The 23,305-nt window shown below is 41.7% G+C and overlaps 1 protein-coding gene across 1 annotated transcript in view; it reads left to right on the top strand.

The window, feature by feature from the left end:
* The first annotated feature begins 3,737 nt into the window (after positions 1–3,737).
* Ahcyl2 (adenosylhomocysteinase like 2) overlaps positions 3,738–23,305 on the top strand; it is a 157,158-nt gene continuing 137,590 nt past the window's right edge. The window contains exon 1 of the mRNA XM_051151791.1: positions 3,738–4,165. Within this exon, the coding sequence (XP_051007748.1) occupies positions 3,797–4,165 (369 nt within the window). The 5' untranslated portion in view covers positions 3,738–3,796. The remainder of the gene's footprint in view (positions 4,166–23,305) is intronic.

Below are 23,305 nucleotides of genomic sequence, written 5' to 3'. Positions count from 1 at the left end.
AGTAATCAAGTCTAGTGGCTGGCCAGGTAGGCAGCTGCAGGGCATGAGCATCTCGTATGCCAGGTGGCTGTGCTGAAGCTCCCTTGTGCATTAGGGGGAAAGAACGAAATCAGTTATAGAGTTGTTAGCCTCTGCCCAACAGCTGGAGGACGAAGCTCTGGGCCATTTCTTCGTAACAGGAAGGAAATGATCAAAGCCAGAAGCTCTTGTGTCTGGCGGAGTTTTGGGTTTTGTGGAAACGACAGTGCCCAGGTGCCTTCCAGCATAAATTTGGAGATCAGAAAAGGAAAGCTCCCAAAGCTCCCAAGTGAAGTGAAGAGACTTCCAAGGTGCTAGTAGTACATGGAAGAAGCCAGTCTAAACTGGTCATTTCTCCTTTGCCTCCTTGCTTAGGTAACAGTAGCTTCTCAGTGACTAGCTGGGTGGCCTACTTGAGTAGTCAGGGCTATGTCAGTTTATGATCTGTGTGATACTCTTTGCCTCAGTTTCTTTAAGAATAAAAACATGTTAAAAGAATAACTGTATTTTAATGCATTTTCGCTTTAGGTAATATTCATACAAAATCTTAAAGAGTGTGCAATCAAAAATATTCTTAAGTATATGTATATGTGTGTGTGGTCTTTAAGCATCAGATCCCCTGGAGCTGCAGTTCTGGGCACTTGTGAGCTGTCCAGTGTGGTTGTTGGGAACAAACTCCAGGAAGGGCTCATAAATTCCGAGCCAACTCTCTAAGCCCTAGAATGTGTACTGGAGTCTTTTGCTTTTTAATCATTTTTGTTGTTGTTTGTTTGTTTGTTTTCAAGACAGGCTCTCTCTGTGCAGTCCTGGCTGTCCCAAAACTCACTTTGTAGACCAGGCTGGCCTCAAACTCAGCGATCTGCCTGCCTCTGCCTCCCCAGTGCTGGGACTAAAGGTGTGTGCTACCACCTCTTAGCTTTTAGTGTAGTTTTTAAAATCATAAACATTTGCTTTTATCTTTAAAAGATTATTTTAAAACAATTATTTTTGTCCTTTTTTTTAAAGACAGGGTTTCTCTGTGTAGCCTTGGCTACCACTCTATATACCAGGCTGCCCAGCGAAAAACAACCCACACCTCCCCAACCCCCACCCCCGCCCCTGTTCTGCCCAGACAGGGTTTCTGTGTAGCTTTAGCTGTCCTGGACCCACTTTGTAGACTAGGCTGGCCTTGAACTCATAGCGATCTGCCTGCCTCTGCCTCCTGAGTGCTGGGATTAAAGGGAAAAACAGTTCTTAAAAGAAAAAAAAAATCTATTGTCACTAGAACAGTAGTTTCAAACAGTAGTTTAAGATGTATTTATTTATTATATATATAGTGTTTTGCTTGCATATATGCCTGCATGCCAGAATAGGGCACCAGATCTCATTATAGATGGTCATGAGCCACCATGTGGTTGCTGGGAATGGAACTCAGGACCTTTAGAAGAGCAGCAGCCAGTGATCTTAACCTCTGAGCCATCTCTCCAGTCCAAGTGTCTTATTTTTGAGGCAGGGCTTGCTAAGTAGTCCAGGCCAACCTTGACAAATTCCTGATCCCCAGGTCTTAGTCTCCTGAAGGCTGGGATTACCACTAAGACCTACCCAATAGGTTTGGAATCTTAGTTTATCTTTTGCTATTAAAAATAAAACTGGGGAGCTGGAGAGATGGCTCAGAGGTTAAGAGCACTGTCGGTTCTTCCAAAGGTCCTGAGTTCAATTCCCAGCAACCATATGGTGGCTCACAGCCATCTATAATGAGATCTGGTGCCCTCTTCTGGACTGCAGGCACACATGGGGGCAGAGTACTGTATAAATAATAAATAAAATAAAAAATCTTAAAAATAAAACTGGGCTAGGTGCACGCCTATAATCCCAGCACTCGGGGAGGCAGAGGCAGGTGGATCTCTGTGATTTCGAGGCCAGCCTGGTATACAAAGCAAGTCCAGGACAGCCAGGTCTACACAGAGAAAACTTGTCTTGAAAAACAAACAAACAAACCAAAAAGCAAAACTGGAAGGAGGTGATCTGACTTAATGGTTAAGAGGATTTATTCCTCTTTCACAGGACCCAGGTTCAATTCCCAGTACCCACACATCATTTCACAACAGCCTGTAACTCTAGTCCTAGGGGACCCAATGCCTCTGACTTCAGCAGGCACTCATGCAGTGCACCAACATGCATAAAACAATAAGTAAATCTAGAGAAATGTTAAATTTTAAGAAAGGACTGGATCAGTGAAATGGTTTGGCTGTTAAAACCACTTGCCTCCAAGTCTGACTACTTACATTTAATATCTGGAGCCCACAGAAAATCAGGAAGGGAACACTCTCCACAAAGTTGTCTCCAACTTCCACATGTACACTACGGCAAAAGCTGGACACACACCACACACACAACCTTACAACTTTTCGATGGGTGGGGTGACACATGTCCTTTAACTCCAGCACTAGGGAGGCAGTGGCACGTAGATCTCTGTGAATCCAAAGCCAGCCTACAACCTACAGAGAGTTCTAGGCGAGCCAGAGACAAATGGTGAGACTTTGTCTCACTAAATAAAATTATTTTTACTCTAAGTGAAAAATTGGGAAATATTGAGGGTAAATCAGTTTGTATCACCTAGGGAAATCAGTATCTGCTATGCTACATGGGTGCATGTGGGGCAGTTTCTGGTTATTTCTATAGAATTAATAGGTCAAAAGACTAGGCCTCATTTAAAAGCAATGTGTTAATTCTCAGCACTGCAACTTCAAACTAACTTTTTGTTTGTTTGGTTTTTGACACAAGATTTCTCTGTGTAGTTTTGGCTGGCCTGGTACTCTGTAGACCAGGCAGCCCTCAAACTCACAGACCCAGCTGCCTGTGCTGCGATCAAAGGCCCGCACCTCCCGGCCCGGCTTTATTTTATTTTTTAAACAGGGTTTTGCTTCATAGCTCAGCTGGCCTTGAACTTACTAGTGATGCTTATGCCTCGGATGTTCAAGTGCTAGTATTACGTGCATACTACACACGGCCTGACGAAATTTCTTTCTTTTGGGGTTTGATTTTAGTTTCTTAACTCAGAGTATGCAGGAAATCATGGCAGCAGGGAAAAAGGCTTATTTTGTTTCTTCTAGAGACCAATCCACTGAAGAAAAACTTTAGAGAGCCAGCTCCAAACGGAGAAAACCCATGCCTGCCAGCCTGGAGCCGGCGTCCACCTCATATGACGTGCCGCTTTTCCTTTAAAGGGCGCCCACGTGATCGCACACATGCGCACACTCATTCCTCTTCCCCCAGCCCCCCCACCCCCTTTTTCCCTGGGGTTTCTAGCATTCCCTTCCGGAAGCCGCAACCCCTCTGGAGATGTTTTTCTCATCTATTCCGTCGCGTCATCCGTTTTTATACTTTTCCGCTAGTCGCCGTCCTGAGAGTTCCCTCTCCACAAAAAAAAAAAAAAAACTACTTTCCCTAGGAAAGCCAAAGGGGACTACAATATCCAGGGGGCTCTGCGGTCTGTCCCCCGCGCGCGCACGCAGTGCATGTTGGGTGCTGAGGTCCCACAGTCTTCTAGCCGCGTGCAGCCCGGAGCAAGCGCACTACAGGTCCCGTGGCACCTCGCGCGTGAGTCAGACAGGAGTGGGGCGGGGCTCGAGAGGCCGGGCGGGCGGCGAGCGGAGCGGGCGGAGGAAGGGGGTGGGAGCGGAGGCGATAGAGGGGAGGAGTGGGGGTAGGGGGGGAGGGGACGGGAAGGGAGGCGGGAGGCGGGGCCGAGTGGGAGCAAGAGCTAGAGTCGGGGCCGGCGGTTGCAGCGGAGGCGGTGATGTCGGTGCAGGTTGTGTCAGCAGCGGCGGCCGCCAAGGTGCCTGAGGTGGAGCTGAAGGATCTGAGCCCCTCCGAGGCGGAGCCCCAGTTAGGACTGAGCACGGCGGCCGTGGGCGCCATGGTACCCCCGGCGGGTGGAGGAGACCCAGAGGCTCCAGCTCCAGCTCCCGCGGCAGAGCGGCCCCCGGCCCCTGGCCCGGGCTCGGGGCCCACCGCGGCTCTCAGCCCTGCGGCCGGGAAGGTGCCCCAAGCGTCGGCCATGAAGCGGAGCGACCCGCATCACCAGCACCAGCGGCATCGTGACGGCGGCGAGGCCCTGGTCAGCCCCGACGGCACGGTCACCGAGGCGCCGCGCACGGTCAAGAAGGTACTGGGGGTCGGGCTGCCTCTCGGAGAGGCGGGGAGGGCGGGCAGGGGAGCGGCGGCCCTTCGTGGCACCACGGCACCCGGTTCCACGCCCTCTAGATCGTGGAGCGGAGAGCCTTACTACCACCACCACCCTCACACCACCCCCCCGAGCCGGCTCTTAGAGCGGCCGCCGCCGGGTGCTCCGCTGCGAAGCGGAGCCTCCAGGTGCTCCCGCCGTACTTCGCTGTGAATAACATGGAGGTAGCGCTCTTCGCTGCTACTTGAACGAGGCAGGGGGAGGAGAAGCAGCTAGTACTACACCCTCCGCCTCCAGCACACTCGCGCGTGTAATTTTCCGGGCTGTTCGGCGGCATAGAAAAACCTTCCCTCTAGCGATAAGGATACCAAGATCTTTTTCCTTGGAGAACGAGGAAGCAGTAGTTAGCTCTCAAGAGAGCTCAGGCAACCAACCCTCCGAGTTGCCTGGTTTCCTTACAGAGGATGACTTTCTGCCTTTCTGTGGCCAACAGCTTTCCACAGGGCAGTAGTGATCCTGTGTCTTTCCTTTCTAGCTATTAACAGTTCTCCTGCTCCGTGACTGTAGAAGGGTAATGGGGAGATGCTCCCTTCACTCTTACGAGGTCTGGTCTCTAGGACTACTACATTGTATATGAAGAGGATACTTATTTCATTCATATGTTTATTGTGAGCAGAAAGTGTAGGAAGAAATGCTTGCTACTTTGGGGAAAGCGATGGCTTGGGGCTGTCTCAGCGATCAGCTTCTTTCGCACATAGTAACGAGTAATAATAGTACCCCTGTATTATTTGTACATTGGCTAACCTTTACCGTCTCCCCTCATTTTTTCTCCCCTTTATCGATGCTAAGTCAACACAGGAGGAAAAAGATGATATGTGGATCATCTAAAAAGAAATTATGGCTTTGATTTCCTTGATACAATATGAACACAGTGATTTACGTATTTTTTTTCCATTATAAAGACTTTTCATTCTGTCAGAACAACAATAAAAATGATATGAAGTGTACACTGGGTTTACTGTGTAGGGTTTAGGTGAACCTTGGATCCAGCAAAACATTTTATTGTAATTACCTCATGACTTAGGGCAGTTAACTTTTTCATTCTAGTTTCCCAAATGTAGTGATAAATGATGTCAGAGGCAAGACTGAAGGAATTTGACAGTGCTTTAAGATATGCTTTGTCTGTCCTTTGCAATTTGGTGTCATGTCCCCTGCCTCCTTGCAATTATAGTTAAATGAAGGAATTACACCTTAAGAGTCAGCCTGGGTTAGGGCTGGAAGTACTTAGGTAAAAGTTAGGAAATCCAAAGCATATTTCTTACTAGTTAAGATGCTTTGTAACTTTGGCCAAATCTTTTTCTTGTGGCAGTTCTTTTAAGTGTTAGTTTTAGAGTGTGAAGTTTATACATAAGTATAGACCTGGGTTTCAATATAGTGCCCTTCCCCCTAGTACTAACTTTTGAATAATTTGAAAAGTCTGCAAGTAATTTCTTCTATAAAATGAGGGTACTAATTATGATTAAGTATTTAAAAAGCGATCTTCATATAGAACTTGGTACCTATCTATAGTGGACTTCTAAATAATAGCTGTTATTAGGATTTATTATTTCTCTCCTCATGGTTTAAGTATATGTCACTGTGACCTCTTCTGAAAGGTACACACATGTTAGTAATAGTTCAATAGATTCCGCATAAAGAAGTTTTAAAACACACACACACACACACACACACACAGAGAGAGAGAGAGAGAGGCCAGAACCTTAGAGTCTCTTATTTGCTTCTAAATGTGCTTCTTGGACATTTTCCTTATTGCTGAGCCACCTTCTTCCTGGTTTTTTTTTTTTTTTTCCCAGTATCAAAATTTATTCAGCAGCCTCAAGGCTATGAAGACAGGGCTGAGCTTGCCTTACATTGTTAATTACTCCAAAACCCCATCTGATTTCCTGAAAGTTAAGCAGGTGAAGTCCTGGGCAAAGATGCAGCTGTCTGACATAAGTAAGGACATTGCTGAGCTTAGCTTGTCTTTCTTTTTTCCTCTCCCCTCTCCTTTTTTCACTTTTCCTTCCTCTCCTCTTTTCTTGTTTGGGTCTCAATCTATAGCCCAAGCTGCCTGGAACTATGTAGCTGAGGCTGGCCTCTCTAATCTTCCTGTCTCGTCCTCCTGAGTTCTGAGATTACAGGCCTGAACTTTTCTTTATTGCTTACTTGGTAGGGTGTTTGCCTAGCAGGCAAGAAGCTCTGGGTTTGATCCACAGTAACATGCAAAGCAGGCATGATGGTGCTTGCCTGTAATCCCAGTACTGGGGGCCTGGAGACAGGAGGATCTTCCTTGGGTGAGTTTGAGGCCAGACAAGCAGGCTGGTTTTCAACTCCTGATCCTCTGCCTCAACTTTCTGTGTGCTGGGATTTGAAGTATGTACCACCACATTTGGATTGCTGGGTTTTTGTTTTTGTTTTGTTTTGTTTTGTTTTCTAAGACAAGGTTTCTCTGTGTAGTCCTGGCTGTCCTAGGCTGTCCTTGAACTCACAGAGATCCACCTGCCTCGGCCTCCGGAGTGTTGGGATTACAGGCCTGCACCACCATACCCAGCCTTGGCTTGCTGTTTTTAAAGAGCACAATCTTTAGTTTTCTTAATATTGAATTGACTAGATGGTCTCCAAGTAGAGTGTCACCCAATGGGGGACGACTGAGTGATGCTTTGATTTGTTGAGCCTTTGTCTTCTTAAATTGTCTAGTTAAGTCCTTCTGTGCTTGATTCCCTTCTGCTTTATTAAAAGTGTGGAGGGACTGGGTGTACTAGGGTTAGAATAGCTGCCGTTAACGATGTAAATAGTGACTCTTGCTTTGATTTTGTAACTAGCAGACAGTCTTATTCATGTTATTATATGTCCATTGATGGCTTTCCCTTTTCTGTTTGTGTGTCAGTTATCAATTTTTCTTGGTTTTGTTACTCTGGTCAACTATACAAGGGAAATCTATAAGAGTCAGACCTCCCATGGGGTGCAGGTTACTTGGTCACGTTTTATCTTTGGCCTGCCTTCATCCTGTAACTTGTGGTGCTGTAGGCCACTCGTGCCACCGTGGCTATGATATGTTCGTATTTAAAGTTCTTTTTTTGGCGGTGGGGCGGGGGTATGTTTTTTGAGACAGGGTTTCTCTTTTAGTCCTTGCTGTCCTAGACTTGCTTTGTAGACTAGGCTGGCCTCCAACTCACAGCAATTCTCCTGCCTCTGCCTCCTGAGTGCTCTTCATATCCTACTACTCTTAGTGAATTCTGTAAATATCTCTGAGGTAGAAATTTATAAAATGGGAAGTGAACGTCACAGCAGGTAAGAGCATTTCTCCCATGTGTTCTTAGAAATGGGTGCTAGGCCAGCAGAGAAAACAAGGCTGAAGAGGATTTCGAAAAGTCAGAATTCCGACGATAAGGCTACAAGCCCAAGAACCTCAGCTAGAGTGTGCTTATGATGCTTTTGGTAATGACCATGTTCAAACAGACTCTGTATTTTTCTTGGCAAACCTATCTGCATTGTGCTTGCTTTGTTGCCGTCAGGAGAGAATGAGTTGAGCCATGTTAGTGCTTTCTTGCCCTGAATTGTTTAAGCCCTTGATTTGGTTAATTATAGATTACCGAAATTGCCTGTTTTGGATAGAGGCATGGGAATGTGAGAGCAGTGAGACTCCCTTGCCAGTTAGAAAAGTACAGCCTGGCAAAATGCTCAGTAAGCCAATTGGCAGTTGGACCCTAATAATAGTTACCATTAATTGGCCTTTTATGTGCCAGGAATTGTCATAGGCATTTCTGTAATCCTGACAAGAACATTATGAAATGTAGATGGCGTTATCTCAGTTTCACGGACAAGGAAATGTGGTTCAGAGAGGGTTAGTGCTGTGCCCATGTTATACATCTAAAACATGCCAGAGGTGGGATTTAAACCCGTGCCTGTCTCCAGAGCTCACGTCTTTCCCAGTGTGCCACACAGACTCTTCCTGAGCTCTTAGATCTGGCCTCTGGTCTTCTCCCAGAAGTCTGTAGATTTCTGAGTTAACTCTTAAGGTGTGTCTGTCTGGCTAAGGCTTAGGTCATTCCAAGACCAAAGTGAGAGGAGTGAGTCAGGCTTTAGGAAGAGAATGGGAGAAAACTGTACAATGTAGAACCTCAAAGAATTGTAAAATCAGAAGACATGAAGAACATTTTATATAGGAAAGTATTTTAAGATCAGTGATTTTAGCCTCCTATTTGTAATTATCTTGTAACCTAATAAAGTATCCTCACTGCCTTTTACTTTTTTATTTTTCATTTCATTTTTATTTTTTTGAAATAGGGACTTAACTGGTTACCCTAGGTTGGCCCTAGGTTAACCTATAGTTCCATGTGCAGCCCAGATTAGCCTCAGTCTCCAGATTGTTCTATATCTACCTCCTAGGAGTCTTAAGCATGTGTCATCATGCCTGATTTTATCCTTATTTTTAAATTATGAATCTGGTTCCTTAACAGTTTCCCTCTGTTCATTAAGTCCCTCCTCTATGAATCAGTCTTTGATTAAGCCTTTGAGAATTATAAAAGGAAGTATACTGTTAGGTTTTGTTTTAAGTATGTATAGGTGTTTTGCCTATACACATGTCTGTGCACCACTTGTGTACCTGGTACTGAATGAAAGAGACCAGGAGAGGGTGGTAGATCGCCTGGAAGTGGAGTTACAGCTGGTCTGTGAGGCACACTGTGGGTGCTGGGAATTGAAGCTAGGCACTCTGGAAAGCCCCCAGCGTTCTTGACCACTGGGCCATCCTCCAGGCCCCTTGTGAGATGCTCTCACTTTGTACTAGGCCTTGTACTTACAGCTTGATATGTACTATTTCATTTAATCCTTTTAAGAGCTCTTAAAGATAGTGTTATCCTTGTTTTATTGAGGAAGCGAGATTAAGAAATTTGTCTCAAAGTCACACAGTAAGATACTAAATAGAACAGGATTCTAATCTGTTTGGCTTCAGAGACCAAATTATGTAGGTTTTCAAATTACAGGAGGTTGCTCTAAGCTGAAGTTTCACTTGCTTGTTTACTTTGAGGAAGACACATAGATCAAAAGTTTCCAACTAATTGAAGAAATTAATAAATACAAATGAATACTTTCTATTAATGAGAAAGAGAGAAATAAAGACTTGCAGTCTTTATTCAGAGTCTTTGTTCAGTTGAATTTCTAAGTAATCTCCTGTTTTCGTAATAGGGAGAGATGGGGCCATGTATATGCAGTGGGTGCATGTAGAGGACACCCTCATGGAGCTGGCTCTCCTATTTTTATGTGGATTCTAGATATGAAATTCAGGCTCCCAGGCTTGCACAGCAAGTGTCTACTTGCTGAGCTATATCATTTGGCCTTTAAACTTTCAAAAACTTAATTACATTAAAAATTAAGAAAATATTTACTATCTTTTTTTGTTTGGTTTTTTTGAGACAGGGTTTCTCTGTGTAGCTTTGGAGACCAGGCTGGCCTCGAACTCACAGCGATTAGCCTGCCCCTGCCTCCCGGGTCTGCCTCCCAAGTGCTGAGATTAAAGGCGTGTGCCACCCCACTCAATATTTACTGTCTTATATAGAAGAGTGAGTGCTGCATGTTTATATGTTGTGTGCATGCTTGGAACTCATGGAAACCACAAGAGGGAGCCAGTCCTAGGGCTGAATGGAGTTATAGGCCATTATGAATCACTCACTGCATGTGGTGCTGGGAACTGAACTTGAGTCTTCTCCAAGAATAGGAAATGCTCTTAGCCATCTCTGCAGCCCCCTAGTTAATTTATTTTTAAGACAACCCTCCTTTATGTAGCCTGCTAACTTTAAACCTGAGCACAACTGCCTCAGCCTTCACAAATGCAGGGATTATTAGGCATCATGTATACTTGGTTTATAGTAGTTAATATTAAATATTCAGAGAGGTATAATTGAGGTGCATGGGAGGAGAGCCATCTTGGCTACTGCCTAAATACCCCCATCCTGTCCTATGTTCGTGTAGGAGACACAGAGGACCTAAATTTCACTCATCCAAGGAGTGGTTTTTTAATAAAAATTTTTTATTGATAAGATTTTTAAAAATAAAATTTGTAGAAGCTTTTTATAGCCTTAGTATTTATAGTTAGAAACTTGATGAGAACAGAACAAAGGAGAAAGTTTCTTATGTCAGATTTTAAGTTTAAACTTCCTATTTTAAAATTTGTATTACATATGTATCTTATGTGTATTATAGTCATCTGTGCTTGTGTATGCATGAAGGTCAGAGGACAGCTGCCTGGAGTTGGTTCATCATGTAGGTTCCTGTCGGAGGCCATCTTGTGGTCCCTCGAAAATTAGCTTAAGTTAAATAGCTAAAGACATGTATAGTTTTTTTCTTCCTCTTCCACAACTATCTTCTGAACAATTAACTATTTTCTTCTTTTTGGGCACTTGTACTAAGTGCTTTTTAACTTTTGTTTTCAAGGTTCTGTCAGAACTGTCAGTTTGGGCCACTGAGTTCTGACAACTTATGGAAACAAGGGTGCTACATACTAGTGAGTTAGACTTTCCTTAAAACCTTTCTGAATATTGCATACCTGAGTCTAAAACTGGCTTCTCTAGTCAGTTTCAGTGCTCCAGTGTGGCCCTTTTTGATTACTTTAAAAGATGTAAGGACCAGCAGGTTGGCTCGGCAGGGAAAGGCTCCTGCCGTCAAGCCTGATAGCCTGAGTTCTGTGCCTGGAATCCACATGGTGAAAGAGAGAACCAAGTCTCGAAAGAAGTTATCCTTTGACCTCCATATGAATCTCCACCCACCCACACAATCAATTAATAAATGTAATTTTAAAAGATTAAAAGAAAAAGAAAAAAGAAAAAGATAAATATTAAAAAATGTAATAATGTTGTTCTTGGAAATTCCCTTCTTGGTCTTTGTGATGCTTACAGTGTCTCCAGTCTACTCAGTACACATTCCATCCAGACCTTTGTCTCACCTATTAATCCTCATAACAACTTGTATCAGATGAGTAGCATTATCTTTATTTTACAGATGAGAAAATATAGGCTTAAAGAGAGTAATTAACATGCCTGAGGCTTTGCCAATCTGTGATGCCTTTGGGATCAGTGAGATGAAACATTACCCATAGCAACTGTGGGAGGTTTTGTCACATTGCCAACCCCGTACTGCTCTGACCAAACTCCCATGAGATGTCTGCATGAGCTTCTGTGGAACCCTTTAGACATTCGCATCTACCCTGTTGCTGGGGAAGGCAGTAACCACCATGCGTTATCACATCCTTGCTTACTTTGGTCGCTGATGTCTCATCATCCGTCTTTACTCAGCTGTGTTACCGTTGTCTTCATCCTTCAGCTGACTCAGTTCCCCAAGCCTTTCTACTTTATGTTTCTCAGCAATCATTATCAGCAAATCTCCATGTAGTATCATTCTCTAGGCAGCAAACAGTGTTGCTACTGCCCAGAACTGTCACATGCAAATCAGGCTGCAGTAGCTCTTGCTTGTCACCATCACTCATAATGTCTTTGACTAATCAGTTTTATAATTTTGTTTGTTTGTTTGTTTAAAGCTGTGTATCCTTGAAACAGGTTTTCCACCTTGGAAGCTATTTCATGTTCTTTCTGTAAATTCCTTTTCTGTTTATTTTAGTCCAGCTTGACTTCTAGTGCTTCTGAAACTGAGTAATGTGTGGTTTAACCCTTGTATCTTCCTGTTGCCTGAACCCATGGAGCTAAAGTTGCTGAAGAAAGTCTGAAAGCTAGACAGATCAGTGTCACAATGAGTTTGTAATCCGCGGGCTTGTGAGAAGTCAGCCATGACTAGCAGTATTATGCATGTGCTGAGCAAGTTCACCTTCCCGCTGCAAATGACTGTTTCATACTGTATTTCTCCTCTTCCCTGTAATGTTCAATTTAAACCACTTATAAGCTTTCTCTTTCATTACAAACATAGAAGACCCCACATGGAACGTCTCTATACTTGCTATCTACAGACCTATGTGTACCTCGGGCTCTACTTTCTCCATATTGTTACAGTAGAGGAAGTGTCTTCATTCTTCCAAAGACAAGTCCCTCCACAGGCACTTTGATCATGTTCTTTTCGGTAGTGTTAAAGAAGTGTTCTACGGCCAGGCGTGATGGAGCACGCCTATAATCCCAGCACTCAGGAGGCAGAGGCAGGCAGATCTCTGTGAGTTCAAGGCCAGCCTGGTCTACAAGGCAGTCCAGGACAGCCAGGGTGACACAGAGAAACCCTGTCTCGAAAAACCAAAGGGGGAGGGGGAGAGAGAGAGGTGTTCTACTGCATACTGCATGTTTCCTCTTCAGTATTTTGTCAATATTCAGACTTGCTTTGTCTTCTTCATGTTGGCAACTCTATTCTTCAACCTGCTGACTTTTTGTCTTTCGGAATCCAGCTTTGTAAAGGACTTTTCTTTTTCTTTTTCTTTTCTTCTTTCTTTCTTTCTTTTTATTTTATTTTATTTTATTTTTGAGTTTTCTGAGGTAGGTTTCTCTGTGTAACAGCTCTGGCTGTCCTGGGCTCACTTTGTAGACCAAACCAGACAGGCCTCAAAGTCACAGAGATCCTCCTGCCTCTGCCTCTGCCTCTGCCTCTGCCTCTGCCTCTGCCTCTGCCTCTCAAGTGCTAGGATGAAAGGTGTGTGCCACCGTGCCCAGCTTTGTTTTTTCTATGCATACCTTTTTAATCCTTATGAACTCCATAGTTCATTCTAATACTCTGACAGAACACTTATTACTAATGTCTATTAGATTGGGAAACGATGTTGGTTTTGTTTTGTTTTTTAGCCCTCATCTTATTAGCTTTGGCAGCATTTGGTAATTATTTATGAATCACATTGCTCCTTAGGCTTCTATGACGCAGCTCTTTTTTTTTTTTTTTTTTTTTTTTTTTGTTCTTAGGAGGCAGGCAAGGTCTTAATGTATCCTAGCACTTATTACAGAGCTCAGGCTGACCTTGAACTTCAGCTCCTTCTGTCTCCTGCCTCCACCTCCCCAGTGTGGGATTATAGGTGTGTGCCACCACGCCCAGCTTTAGGACACTGTTTTTTCTTTACTAGCTTCCATTTAACTTTTTTGGCTGCACCTCATTCTTTGTTGACACTTCCTCCTAGGTCTTGAGATTTCTGTTCTGTTCGTTGGGTTTTTTCCCCAATACACTCCTGAGGGACTCCCTGTGTCCATTAGGGTCATTCTAGTAAATCCCAAAAGGATTCCTTTAGCTAAGATCCTCTTCTGAATGCCAATCTTAAGTTTGTACAACTGCCTGTTTGCAACCAAACTCAATGGATTTGTGTCTAAAACGGAATTTTGTTTGTTTTAAATTTAATTTATTTTATATGTATGAGTGTCTTGTGTGAATCATGTGCTTGCTTGGTACCCAGGGAGGCCCTTGGATTGGAGTGACCATGTGTGTGCTAGGAATTGAATCTGTGACCTCTATAAGACCAACTTTTGTTTGTTTTTCTTTTTCAAGACAGGGTTTCTCTGTGTAGCCTTTGCTGTCCTGTACTCACTTTGTAGACCAGGCTGGCCTTGAACTAGAACTCACAGAGGTGAGGTCTGTCTGCCTCTGCCTCTCTGAGTGCTGGGATTAAAGGTTTGCACCACCAGGCCTGGCTTTAAAAAAATTTTTTTTTAATCTTTAGGAACTGTCAAACTTTTCCCATCCCCATCCAGATATTCCTTCTTTCAATCCAACTAAAACCCCCTCTTTTGAGACAGAGTATCATTATGTTACAGTGCTGGATGGCCTGGATGTCACAGAGACCTGTCTAGTATAACATTAACTAGGACAGGTAAGAGCTGATATCCTGCAGGGCTTTCCTTTTTCAGTGGGATGGTCTGAGCTATGAGCTCTTCAGTGATGACCTTTCCTTGCTGCAGAAATTTCCTTTCTATTCCTAGTTGGTTGAATACTTTGTCTGTGTGTGTTCTAAGATTGTATTTATTTATTTATTTTTTGGTATTTTTGAGACAGGGTTTCTCTGTGCAGCCCTGGCTGTCCTGGATTCGCTTTGTAGACCAGGCTGGCCTCGACCTCACAGAGATCCACCTGCCTCTGCCTCCCGAGTGCTGGGATTACAGGCATGTGTCATCACACCTGGTGTCTTTCTTTGTTTCTTTATTTATTTTTATAAAGGTTTATTTTTATAAAAAAAAGATTTATTTTTATTTTACGTGAATGAGTGTTTTGCCTGTGTATGTCTGAACCATATGTATGCAGTGCCTGGGGAGGCCAGAAGAGGGCGTCAGATCCTCTGGGACTGTATGCTACCGTGTGAGCACTGGGAACTGAACCAGGGTCCTCTGTTAAAGCAGCCGGTGCTCCTAACATCTGAACCATCTCTCCACAACCCCCACTCCGCTCTTTTTAACTGCTGAGTTGATGTTTATTAAAGTATTCTTTGGTTACAACCTCTAACTTTTTTCCCTTTTTAAAAAAGTTTTGTTTTGTTTTTTGCTTTTTTGAGACAGGGTTTCTCTGTGTAATGGCTCTGGCTGTCCTAGACTCACTTTGTAGACCAGGCTGGCCTCAAACTCAAAGAGATCCTTCTGCCTCTGCCTCTCAAGTGCTAGGGTTAATGGCATACGCCACCACGCCCCGCGCTAAAAAAAAGTATTTTATGAATGTTTTGCTTAGATTTGTCTATGTACCACTGCACACATGGTGCCCTTAGGGGCCAGAAGAGATGAGTGGATCTCTGGAACTGGATCGTAGCTATGGACACCTGTGTGTTGCCATGTGGGTACTGGGAATCCTCTGCCAGAACAAGTGCTTTTAACTGCTGAGCCATCTTCCCAGCCCCCTTTTCTCTCTCAATAAACAGTGTTGTAGTACTCAAATGTATGCATTCCCTTGTGCTCTTATACAACTGCTTCCCTAGGATCCTTATCTGAAAGGAACATATGGAGGTCAGAAAACCTTTGAGAGGTAGAACGTTCAAACATAATCTGCAGTGTGGACCAGGTGGTCTTGGTATGATCTTTGTCTCAGCCTCCTGAGTACTGAGATCATACATGTACACCACCATGCCCAGCTAAGCAGCCATCTCTCAGTGTATGGTAATGTGTTGTTACATATCTGCTAACAAGACGGCCCTTACCATTTGTCTTGACCAATACTAGATTTTTAAAAAAATTGATGGGGAAAACCTGACATATAGCAGCTGACTGCTATATGTCAGGTCCTGAGGATGCAAGCAGTGAATAAAATGGGTAAAAAAAATCTCCATACTTTCAGTGGGTGATCTTTCTCTCTCTCTCTCTCTCTCTCTCTCTCTCTCTCTCTCTCTTTTTTTTTTTTTTTTTTTTTTTTTTTTTACGTTTTTGGGATATTTATTCCTTTTGTATATGCTACAAATATTTTTTCTTTTTTTTTGTGTGTGTGATGCAGAGATCAGACATGTTAGGCCAGCATTCTACCACTGTTATTAAGGTGTTAAACCCTGATTTCCCTATTCTATTTCTTATTGGCTTATAACTACAGTTTTCATGTGGCTTAAATGTTTTATATCTGAATTAGCCTTTTCTATTCCACATTTATAAAGATTCTATAATTTCATGATTGTATTTGTTGTATTTTGCTTTGTAGTCCTTCTAAAACTTCTGTTTGTAATGTATGTAAGTGAAGGACTATTTGTAATACAAGATGGTGTATTGGTCCCCAAATAAAATGCTGTATTTCACCTGCTTTTAATGGTTGTGGTTGTTTCTTTTCTCTTAACTTATCTTTTTTAACTGGATTGTTAACTGGTTGGTTGGTTGGTTGTCTTTTAAATAATACCATATATTCCAGGTGGCCTCAAACCTGACGTGCAGCTGAGCTGTCCTTGAAGTCCTGATCATCTTGCCTCTGCCTCCCAAGTGCTGGGATTATAGCAAGCCATCATGCTCAGCACTTTCCCCTTAACTTTTAGCTGTACGTGTTCAAGTAGTGACTGGAGAGTGTACATTTTCAATAACTCAAGAATGGCAGTAGAAGCTTACAGTGAGTTACTTATAAAAACACTGGATATTTGAGCAGTTTTTCCTTATTTGTTTGATATAGTTTACTTTTTTCTTTAAAATTTTTTTATTTATTAGATTTAGTCATTTTGCTTTTTGTGTGAATGTTCTGCTTGTGTGTTTGTACGTGCACCACGTGCGTGTTTGACGGTCACAGAGGTCAGAAGAGGGGGTAAGATCTCTTGCAACTGGGATTGTGCATGGTTGTGAACCATCATGTAGGTGCTGGGAATTGAACCCCAGACCCTGTACAAGAGGATGCTCTTAACCTCTAAGCCTTTTCTCCAGCCCCATAGTTTAAGTTTTGATAGAAATTGGAGACTCAGTGGCTTTTCAGACAAAAACTCTTTGTGCTAGTGGTCGTCTTCCAGGAGACTATCTATTGTTAATATGCTTTTACTAAGTTGGAAGAGCATATTCCTATGTAGTCTTTTCCCAGAACAACATTTGATTTTTTTTTTAAAAAGACATGATCAAGATTTGAGTATGTGTGATAAAAGTGTAGGAAAAAGTTTTGGTTTTCCCTGGTTTGGTGGTGGTGTGTGTATGTACCTTTTGAAGTTGACATTATATGTTCCAGGCTTAAAGAGGGGCTTTTTTCCTACAACGTAAATAAAGATTTGTCTTCAACAAAGCTGTATTAGGTCAAGCTTAATTGAGTTCAAGGTTACTTTATGCTTTGGGAGACAGAAGTAGAATAAAACTTTTACTACATTATTTCACATTCTTTATAGAAACAGAAATATAGAGTATGGTAGCCCATGTCTGTAATTTCAGCACTTAGAAGAATGAGGCAGGAGGATGGCTGTAAGTTCAAGGCCAGCCTGAGTTACAGAGTGCGTTTGAGGCCAGTCTAGGATAAAGGATGTATGTACCAGAGCTGGGATAAAGGTCTTGTGCCATGTCTGTATGGTATGTGCCCCACACCAGGTTGGATTATGACTCTTGCTTCTCTAGTACACTGTGAGCTGCTTTATACAAACCCATTTATTTAGTTATGTATTGTGTGCTAAGCACTGCTTAGTCTAGGGTGATAATATCAGCAAGTTACCATCCTTGCCCTAGAAAAGAGGATAGGAAATGTACATAAGGAAATAAGTAAATATAATTTAGTTTGATATGGGCAATAATGAAAGCAGAAATTATAGTTTGAGGAGGTCACCTTTGAAATTGAGGTGTATCACCCCTGGAAATTAGTTAGTTTCACAGTTTCGCTGAACCTTTATACTGTTTCCTTGTTCTAACTTTGAAAGTTGAGAAATTCATACTCTACATTTATATAAGCCTTTTGCCTCTTAGGACTTATTCATGCAAACCAAATTTACACAAGGCTTATTTAAAATAAATTGGTAACTTCTAGTTTGTGGTTAGATTGTGATGTGACCCGTAAAACAGAGAATACTCTGGCTTTTGATGTTGTTGTTGTTGTTGTTTTTGTTTTTCTTCTTTCAAGACAGCGTTTCTCTATGTATCCTTGGCTGCCCTGGACTCACTTTGTAGACCAGGCTGCACTCAAACTCACAGTGATCCCCCTGCCTCTGCTTTCCTGGGTGCTGGGATTACATGCATGCACCAGCACACCTGGCTGAGTACTCCGGTTTTTAAAGTTTGGATTCATTAGGACAGACTCCTACTGCTCAACTGAATTTTGCTACTCAACCAGGCAACTCTGTCTCATTCAAGGGAATGCTTGCCAGGGTCTCAGGTTGTGACTTACTGCTGACTTCATATTTCTCTTTTATAAAACTTTTAGAGAGGCGGGAAAAGTCATTTTAGAATTTTGAGAAACATAGTAAGAAAAAATTATAGAACATTTTACAGACACAGAGAAATAGAAACATAGGGTTGGGTACAAAAAGATGAGATCCAGAGAGAAATGGATACACAGACTAACAGACAATCACCCATGCATTTTCTATGTGTGCACATGTAAGAACGCCCCGTTGAGCCAGTTCTCTGACAGAAAGAAACCCCATGTATCTGCACAGAGTCTTGTATGTACTAACAGAGAGACCTCACACCCACACACCCACACCCTGATTCCTGCCCTTTGATACCCAACAGATTTTTATGGAACTTCAGTAGTGTTCTCCATAGTTATTTTGAGAAGGAACAAGTATTTTCTCTAAGGTACTTTTAACTGAGCCAGAAAATGAAGCAAAAACAGAAGGGCTACCTTTGGGTCTGTAGAACAGTGAATCAACAAAGCCAGTTGTTTGAATTCCTGCCTCTAGGACTGCTTGTTCCTAGGTACCATTTCCAGTTTGACGTACTTGTGCTTGAGTTTTCTCTCCCTCAGGAGCTTGTTCCAAGCTCAGTTTCCCTTGGTGCTCATTAACATAGTTCCGGGTGCTCACTGAGCTACATAAATCCACCCGGGATTGGAAGCTTCACATTGCACCTATGTGGAGGAACTTGCCCTGAGTTCTCTATGGATGTGTGGAACTGAGGAATGTAGAAGAGAGGTTAGCAGTAGGAAGACTTGTAATTATTATAGAATTCTCTTACCATGGTGGATTGTCCACGGTATGCATAGTGCATACATAGCAGATTTGCTTGAAATTTAAGAATAACTGAAGGAAGCTGGTTGTGCTGGTCCGTGCCTGTAATCCTAGCACTGAAAGTAGATCCAGGAGGATCAGGATAGTTCATGATTGTCCTTGTCAACACAGCAAATTCCAGGCCAGCCTGGGTTACAAAAACCCTATTCAAAACAACAAACAGCAGAACTGAAGGGAAAGGATATTAATCTTAAAATGTTTCAACTACTCTGATGTGTATGAGAGTGGCACTTTGGATTGTGTTGATTAAGCTGGGCCTGGTAGTGTAGATCAGTAATTCTAGCAATTGAATGGCTGAGGCAGGAGGATTAGAAATTAAAGACCTGCCTGTCCTATAGAGGATTGTATTAACTCATTGATAATTGGTAGGTATGTAGCTCGATTTTTGTTGTTAGTACCTCTGGCATCATTTTCTGGTGGAGAATTTTACTAGTAAAAAGGAGGCTTGGCATACACAGCTTTGTGTGGGTAAATACTTGAGGTTTTCTATCACACTGAGGGTGTTAGACGGTAGAGGCATAAATTGAATAGTTTCACAAATATAGCTTCTAGAACTAAGTATATTTTTTAATTGATGCTTAATACAGGTATGTTCATTTGACCAACAGTCTGTTTAAAATTTTATATTTCAACCAGGTGGTAGTGGTGCATGCCTTTAATCCCAGCTTTTGGGAGGTAGAGGCAGGTGGATCTCTTGAGTTTGAGGCTAGCCTGGTCTACAGAGTGAGTTTTCCAGGACAGTCAGGGCTACACAGAGAAACTCTGTCTTGGGGGAAAATATATATATATTATATGTCTCAGAAGAATATGGAGAAAATTGTACTATCCTCTTTTATGTACTTTTTCCAGTAGTCCAGGTTGGCCTTGAATTTACTATGTAGCAGAAGATAACTGAACTCATTACCATTCTGTCTCTTTTTTCCAAGCTACCACACAGGCTATGAATTTTTATTTACATGAAAAAAAAAATTGGTCAGGACAGCCAGGGCTACACAAAGAGAAACCTTGCCTTGCCTTAACTAAATAAATAAATAAGTAAATAAATACATTTATTTATTTTTTGGCAGTGGAGATTATATCTAGAACCTCACACATGCTAAGCATATATTCTACCATATACACACCCAACCTTTGGTCAGCTTTTAAAGAAGTAAAATATTGTAAATAAAACTGAAGACCCTTTCTGTTAGTTTTCCTTTATCACATCTCACATTCCCACCTCAAAGACAACTGTTGACTAAGTTGTTTGTGTTGGTAAATTCTTGCTGTAGTTGTTTAATAATCACAGTTGCATATTGTTTGTAAGTTTTATGTAATGTATTAAAGTCATTCTTCTGCAGCCTATTTTTCTCACTCAATTGTATGTGGTTTTCATAGTCAGATCAAGGGACAGAACCACAAGGACATCCAAATTGGAAAAGAGAAGGTAAAATTCTCCTTGTTTACAGCTGACATGACTTTATATAGAAAGGCCCGAGGATTCCAGAGAACTATTGGAGCTTGGTCAGTGAATTCAGTGACGCATCAGCATGCAGAATCAACATAAAGTAATCAATAGCATTTCTGCATCTCAACAGTGAGCTTTCTGCAAAAGAGCCAAGAAAGGAATCCAGTTTATAATAGGAAAACAAGTCTAGGAATACTTTTAAAGAGATGGTAGAACACTTCACTATTAAACACTAATGAAAGAAATGGAAAAGAACATTCAAAAGATGAAAAAGTCACATGTTCATATATTGAAAGAATAAATATTGTTAAAATATCTGTGTCATCCAAAGTTATGTGAAAAATCAAGCAAAAACCAATGTGGTGTATAGATTTGTATAGCCTCTATCAAAATACCAATGATACTCACAGATACAGAAAAAAAAATCCTTGTAAAATCTATATAGACCACGAGAGACCATTGAATAACCAAAGGACTAGGCAAAAAGAAAGCTGGAATTGTTACAGTCTCTGACTACAAAGTTACAGTAACCAAAACGATATTGGACTGGTATATAAAAAGACATGAGATCAGTGGGACAGGAAGAGAAACTAGCAATAAACCTTGTATGTGTGTACCTAATTGGGTTTTCAACAAAGGCACCAAAAGTGTTATTGGAGAAGGGACAGTCTCCAATAGTAAATGGTGCTGAGGAAAGTGGATATTCATACCTAGAAAAATGAAGTGGGACTTTTAACACTTAGTATGTGCAAAAGCCACCTTAAAAATAAGGCCCAAAACTATGAATCTACTAGAAGAAAACATAGAACAAGTATTTCAGACTTTGGTTTGGCCAAAGATTTTGCATGACTCCAAAGGCTAGGCAACAACAACAACAACAAAAAGCAAAAATTAACAAGTAGGGTCTTCAAACTAAAAAAAAAAAAAAATTCTCCGTAACAAAGAAAACCATCAACAAAAACAACAGCTTATAGAATGGACAAAACTCTTTGCACATGGTTCATCTAACCAGGGATTGAATCTAGGATTTATAAGAAATTCAGACAACAGTGAAAAACAACCTAAAGAGTAAGTGGGCAAATTTTGAACAAACAGTTCTCATAAGAAGATACTTAAGTGGTCGCGAAGTATATGGAAAGACAGTTTGTATCATTGGTGAGAGAAATGCAAATCATGAGGTACTATCTCACCTTAGTAGGAATCACTGTTACTAAGGACAGAGTAACAGTGCTGGTACAGCCACAGAGCATGGAAACTAATGTATGGTGATGGGAATGTCACCTAATGTAGTCATTAGAGACAGTCATTAGACACAATAATATGGAATTACACTTGGCCAGGTAATCCACTACTGAATATATATCCAGAGCAAATGAAAGAAAGAAAGAAATCCTGAGATTTATGGCAGAAATGAAAACAGGCACAGAAAGAAAAATACTGTATGTTCTCACATGAGAAAGCTAATAGTGTTGATCTTACTGGGCTGTCCATCCTGTAATCACAGCTTATAGGAAGTAGAGATCAGAGAATCTTGAGTTCTAGACCAACTTGTGCCACACCATGACACCCTATCTTAAAACTGAGGACTAGGGATGTTGCTTAGTGTAGAGTGAAGGACGTGCAAGGCCCTATGTTCAGTCCTTAACACTGGTCTACAGCATGAGTTCCAAGACAACTAGGGAGGGCTACACAGAAAACCTCTCTGTTAACTTTCTTTTATTACCTCTCACGATCCCATCACAAACAAAGACTACTGTTAGCCAGTCTTTTCTGTTGGTAAATTCTTGCTGTAGTTCTTTAACATTCGCAATTGTATATTGTTTATAAGTTTTATATAATGTATCAGAGACTCTTCTGCAGACTACTTGTTTCACTCTGTTAAATAGGACCTTCAGTACATCATGGAGGACTGCTGGGATTTTCTCAGTAGTGGAACTGCAGGGTTTGGTGTACAGTCTTACTATCCTTGCACCTTAGTGATGCTTGAATGAGTTTGTTACTAAGTTTCCTTATAATGCTTGGTGTTAGCAACTCACATAGTTTGATAACTAAAGACAAACAAAAACCCCATTGCTTCCAGTACAACCATTAGTGTACACAGCTGAGCCTATATTCTTTTCCTATTGTACTATCTTTGAGTTACTATATAATGGCTTATAAATTTTATAATCTTTAGACTATTTGAGGGGGTCTCAGAAATAATATATTGGGTTTTTTTCTTTTACATTGGGTGGTATATTTTGGTTATAATTTCTTCACTGTTTTTTATTTGTTCTTCTGCTTTGAGACAGTCTTTCTCTGTACCCTGGCTGGCTTTAAAGTCTGGTGATTCTCCTACCTCAACCTCAAGAGTGCTGAGAGGACAGGTTCTTCTCCCATACACGGTTAGACTAGTGTATTTACACCTCTTGTGTTTGTCTATCTGGACTGTTAGATATGTTCAGGAGGCTTGTAGTTGTTGGTGGACTGTGCATCACTTAGACTCACACATAATAAACACATGATACTGCTGATCATGGAGCTGAGCCTTAGCTGTGAACTATTGGTTAGTAGCATGCGTGTCTCCACTTAGCAAACTAGTTTATCTCTGTCCCTTGGATGTAATGTCTGATGCAGTCACACCTGTGGACATTTTAGTTTATCTCTGTCCCTTGGATGTAATGTCTGATGCAGTCACACCTGTGGACATTTTAGTTTATCTCTGTCCCTTGGATGTAATGTCTGATGCAGTCACACCTGTGGACATTTTAGTGTTTGTTTTTCAGTTGTTTTAAAAAGACAAGTTCTACATTCCCGAAAACTGACTTAAAACTTGCTATGTACCCAAGGATGACTTTGAAATTTTTTTTTTTTTAAGATTTATTCATTATGTCTACAGTGCTCTCCCTACATGCCAGAAAAGGGCATTAGATTACATAGTAGATGGCTGTGAGCCACCATGTAGTTGCTGGGAACTGAACTCATGACCTCTGGAAGAACAGTCAGTGGTTTTAACCTCTGAGCCATCTCTCCAGCTCAATGATCTTGAACTTTAAAAGATAATTTTTTATATTTATTCATGTATTATTATTACATGTCCATGTTTGTA

Source organism: Acomys russatus, chromosome 10 (assembly GCF_903995435.1).
Source record: "Acomys russatus chromosome 10, mAcoRus1.1, whole genome shotgun sequence".
In the NCBI taxonomy this organism is placed as follows: domain Eukaryota; kingdom Metazoa; phylum Chordata; class Mammalia; order Rodentia; family Muridae; genus Acomys; species Acomys russatus.
This window is presented reverse-complemented; position numbering and strand designations above follow the sequence as displayed.